Source organism: Ceratosolen solmsi, unplaced genomic scaffold, assembly GCF_000503995.2.
Source record: "Ceratosolen solmsi marchali unplaced genomic scaffold, CerSol_1.0 scaffold45, whole genome shotgun sequence".
Classification (NCBI taxonomy): Eukaryota; Metazoa; Arthropoda; class Insecta; order Hymenoptera; family Agaonidae; genus Ceratosolen; species Ceratosolen solmsi.
Window position 1 is genome coordinate 1042627 of NW_011948436.1, and position 5161 is coordinate 1047787.

The 5161-nt window shown below is 26.9% G+C and overlaps 1 protein-coding gene across 1 annotated transcript; it reads left to right on the plus strand.

Moving 5' to 3' along the window:
• Positions 1-1245: 1245 nt before the first annotated feature.
• LOC105365063 (proline-, glutamic acid- and leucine-rich protein 1) lies at positions 1246-4776 on the plus strand. The gene is made up of 7 exons (XM_011503144.1): positions 1246-1698; positions 1764-2162; positions 2831-3225; positions 3295-3483; positions 3548-3797; positions 3873-4061; positions 4156-4776. The coding sequence occupies exons 1-7, from the start codon at positions 1600-1602 to the stop codon at positions 4741-4743; spliced, it is 2109 nt and encodes a 702-aa protein (XP_011501446.1). The 5' UTR covers positions 1246-1599; the 3' UTR covers positions 4744-4776.
• Positions 4777-5161: the final 385 nt, after the last annotated feature.

A 5161-nucleotide genomic window follows, 5' to 3' on the forward strand; every position in this document is an offset into this window, starting at 1 on the left:
TCCCTGATACAGCCACGGATAAATTGCGGACAATTTCATATTGATTCTTAAATAGAAGCTCAATTAGCTGCAGCAAATAAGGCTAGAGTCCTCCACGACTTTGCCAGCATTAAAAGCAATAAGATGGCCCGAGTTTTGTATCGACTTAACAACCTTCTCTCTATACGCATTCATATCTGACAAGTTCACCGAGTTGTCAAATAGCTGGTACTATACTATAATCAATGAAATAATACAAACAAAAATCAATTTTCAACTATTATAGCCGAAAAATATCAATATCTACTTAGCAATAATTACATTTCAATTATTTATACGTTTATAACGCCAATGACTCAATTAACTTTATATTTTTATGATGAAATTTTATATTTATTACGGCTTGCAATCCCAACATTTATAAATAATTCAATATTACGTATAATAATTACTCGATATATTTTAACGTTCAATTGTATGTAAGCCTCTAACTTTACGTAAAAATATTACAAAAACTTTGGTTACCAGTTACGTTATAATGTAATTATTTGCAACATTGTATTAAAAAAAAAAAAAAAAAAAAAAAAAAAAAAAAATTTTAAAAAAAAAAAAAAAAAAAAAAAAAAAAATATTGTATAAAAAAAAAAAAAAAAGCAATCGTTAGCCATTAGGTATTCATACGTACTTTAAAAACATTTCTCCACGTAATATTATCAGAAATTAAACGATCTTCTGTTAATATTACAATCATTTTCACCATATCACAACGCCTTATATGCCTTTTACCTTTTACTACATTCTTATCGTGACAATGAATATTCAAATAAAATGTTTACTATCAACAGTAACTTCGTATTAATTGTCGATTAAATTGTTACATCCTCTATATAATTACGAATATTCTTACAATTCTTTATGGAGAGTAAAAGTTTATAAATGAATGATGAATAATACAGAATGTGTAATATTAAATTTGAAACTAACTTATTTTCGCGTACTCTTCCCTATAATTTCTTATCATTTAAATTCTCATAAGTTTATGAAACGGAAAATAATATTCGACGAAACCATTTGAGAATCGCTGCCTAGAAATAATACCTCGTGAGAGTAATAAAATGCTCTTCCTACTTTCTAAAACGCTTTTCTCAATCCATAATTAGAAAATGGCTCGAATAACTCAGGAAGAAAAAATTAGCAAGAATTGTATAATAGGTCTAAATAATCCCAAAATTGAATGCCAATAATAATAATAAGAGTAATGTGATTCTTTATTACTATGGAGGTGTCGTAATTAAGGGATAATGTTATCGATTACTCTTAAAAATAATTGAACGTGCTTTACTACAGTGAATAAAGGATGTGATATACAAAGTATGCCGTAAGAAAAAATAAAATAATAAATCGTAGGCATTACTCGTATCTGCGTGCAAAGTACGTCGTATTTAGGATTTCCCGAGCATCGAGGAATTGCCTAATTATTAGCGACTCTTCGCTCCTCAACACTATTCCTATCATTTAATTATTATTAGCATACGCACGATTCACAAAGTACATCACAATCTAATTGGTCACGTGCTTTACACTTGGTACTTATTTTTTTACATAGGTTATGTGCACAACATGGATATATTAAAATTTGTTAATCGTCAAGATAATAAATATACCGATTTGTTCGAAAGTGTATTGCGCGATGAAATATTAAATACTGATCGGCAAAAGGTATTGTTTATATATATTAATAATCACATTAATGAACGGCAGTTTCATTGAATTTTATATTTAAGGTGGATAATGTAGAAAAAAGTATTGTAGCTGCTGTCAATGCAAAACTTGAACACGCGGCCACTCATTGTCAAGGCTTAAATTTACTTTCTAATTTTGTATGTAAGATAGATAAAGAAAGTTTGTCAAAGTACTTTCCATACTGGACAGGCAAAATTATACAAATATTAAGCAATGCGCACAGTGATTCCCAAGAATTGATATCAGTATGCAGGACTATCGCTGCATTATTTACAACTTGTAAGCAAATAGCAGAACTTGATAAGCGAATATCCATGTATGTTATTAAGCAGATAATAGGTATTATCAGTGAGCACTATTCTAAGGATAAAAATGAAATATTACTAAATTTGTTTGTTGTCTTATTATATCATTATCCACAATCGTGTGTGCGTTTACAGGTAAATCATTTTTAATTCATTACCTATCAATTTAATATATAAATTAAAACATGCTAAAGTTAAAGTTCCTAATAAAATTTTTTCTAGAATTGGGTATTTTAGCTTTTTAGCTTAGCATAGATATTGTGTATTTAATTAAAATTACCTTGTAACTTTATTCAATATGCACAATTTTTAATAATTTAAAATAATATAGAAAAGTCGAAGGAAAATATTCATTCGACTACTATTGTAAATCTTTAAAAGAGATTTATTTTAAGTATTTGTTTAATTTTTTAAATAAAATTTGTTATTAAAAATAAATAAATTGATATTTGGATTTTGAATATATGATATATATTCAATATATAATTTATTAATGTTGTTATCGTTCAAAAATTTGTAGAACTTCATGGTAAACAAAAAATTTGTAGAGATTCATTGATATAAAATATTGGAATATTCAATTAAATATAAATGAGTTTCAATTTGTCTTTTAGTTATTAAATATATAAAGGAATGAACCTAATGTATATTTGTATAATAATTACCATAAAATATTACAATTATAATACAGAGCGATATTAATTTCTTTATTATCAACTTTTTAAATTTATTGTATAATTATATTTAATGTTAATGCAATTAATATTAATAATTAATACGAATGTAATTTTTATTGTATCAAGGCATTTCTAAATCCAATTATTTCATCCTGTATCGATGACGATAAAAACAATTTAGTTATTTCCGGAGCGAAATGTTATTCCTTGCTAGTACGTGCGATCGAGCGTATATTCCTAAATGTATCAAAAAACAGTTACGCTGTCGCACATGATAATAATAGTGCAAGTTGTCACATTTTCTATCAAATAAATTTGTGCAATAATTTGCACATAATAATGAACGAGTTGTTCCAAGATCTAATAACAGTTAATTTTGAATTACCATATGATCTTCAAAATACGGAGTATATGCATATTATACAATTGTCTAAAATATCATGTACTGATATACTTGAATATTATATGAGAACAGAGAATAGATTTACTAATATTTGTATCTACTTGTCTACATTATTGAAGTATGTATATTTTTATAATGTATTTGAAAATAGTTTGTATTAAAAGTATATATATTCCACATACTTCAGAGTCGGTGGTAAGGGTGGAAAGAAGTTTGTTCTACCTAATGTAATACTGCAGGTAATATGTCAAGGATTATCTGTTACACCAATTAATTTAAATAAAGGTGACAATGAGGGTAGAAAAGATTTGTTATTACTAATACTGCCAAAATTACACATGGCATTGTTAAATGTTTTGAAAGCTTTAATTATTAGGTATGTAATTAATTTTTTTCAATAATTTACCGTTTTTATATTTACTTAATTTATAAATATTTAGTTTTCAACAGGAATTACTATCATTTGCTCTAACTATCCAACGTCTTATTATACAAATTTTAGAATGGACCCAGCAATATTCTCAAGAATCTTATAAAAATATTAGAGTACTTGCTTACAATATTTTATCAATATGGTTACAGCAAACAAGATCGTTATCAGGATTTCAACTGATAGCTGATGAGTTTCTGCCACACATAATTAAAGATATTTCATTGACTAAGGAAAATATACTCGTTTTAACTTCAAAGGTTCGTTCTCTAATCATAAAAATACATATAAATATTACACGTATATAAGAAATATTAAACATTTGTCGTTTATAGGCAAATAAAAAAATCACAAATAAAAATTTAATCGATAAAAATTTAAAAGAAAATGAAAATTTAAATCAATATGAAGCTGAATCTAGCAATTTTAATCGCATAGACTCAATTCTGAGTTTAAATGTTGTTTTAACAGTTCAATCAATTCTTTCGCATGCAAATTGTTTTTTAAAACAATCGTTTTATGACGTAAGTATTTTTTTCATTAATATGAAATTTGTTTCGAAATCCAATAATTCTTGTAAGAACAGTCAAAATGTACTTGGTAAATGTTATTTTGCAGAGAATTAAAAATACGGTGGTACTACTTTTGTATGAGCAATACATAAATAAAAATTCAATAACCGTCCATAAAGTTAATGCAGAATATCGATTACAACTTTTAAGAACTTTACGAATATTACAAACGCATGCTCATAGTTCGACACCTAGCCCTACCTCATATGCTATTCAAATATTTGGAATAGCCATTTCTCAAGAAAGTGAGTCAGAAATTATCGAGGAAGCAACTCTTGGTTTAGCTGAAATTCGTCACATAGTGAACCCTACAGCTCCATCGCTTATGTTGCCACTCTCTAAATTATCAAATTCATCCCCATCTTCCAAACCTTCATCGCCACAATTACTCCCTTCAATAGAAGATATGCATTTTCTGCAAATTGATATTAATCAAGATTTTAATAACGAGTGTAATGCTTCAATTGGGCTAAATAAACGACCAAGATTGGACGAAGAAAACTCTTATACTCGGACTTCCATTGGCACTGTTAACTCAAATGAAAATAAAACCAGTGAAAATAGTGCTTTAATTGACGAGGACAAAGAAATGATAACGTCATGCTGTAATGTGTCATCGTCCGATAATCTGTAAATTTTTAATAAATATAAACGCAATTTAAATACATTTTAATATTTTATACATTATTATTATAAAATTACTTAAATAGTTTAAACTCTTGTGTGTACTGTTATTTACATTATTTTCAATTTAATAACCATTCTGTGAGTTATAAATAACAAATATTAAAAATTGAATTTTTTCCTTGGGAAGCATAATTATTGTGTACGATGATGAATAACAGTTACTTAATGTGCTATTTCAAAAAAAAAAAAAATATTTCGCACATATGTGAAAATACAAATGCATCGGCGTTTTATAAGATTTAAAAATATGCAGTTTACAGATTTACTAAGAAGTGAAAGATCTATTAGTCCTAGGGATAGAGAGAATTATAAAAGGGTCGGTAAATAATGGAAAAGAGATTCATTGGATAGTTTGAATCGGTCAA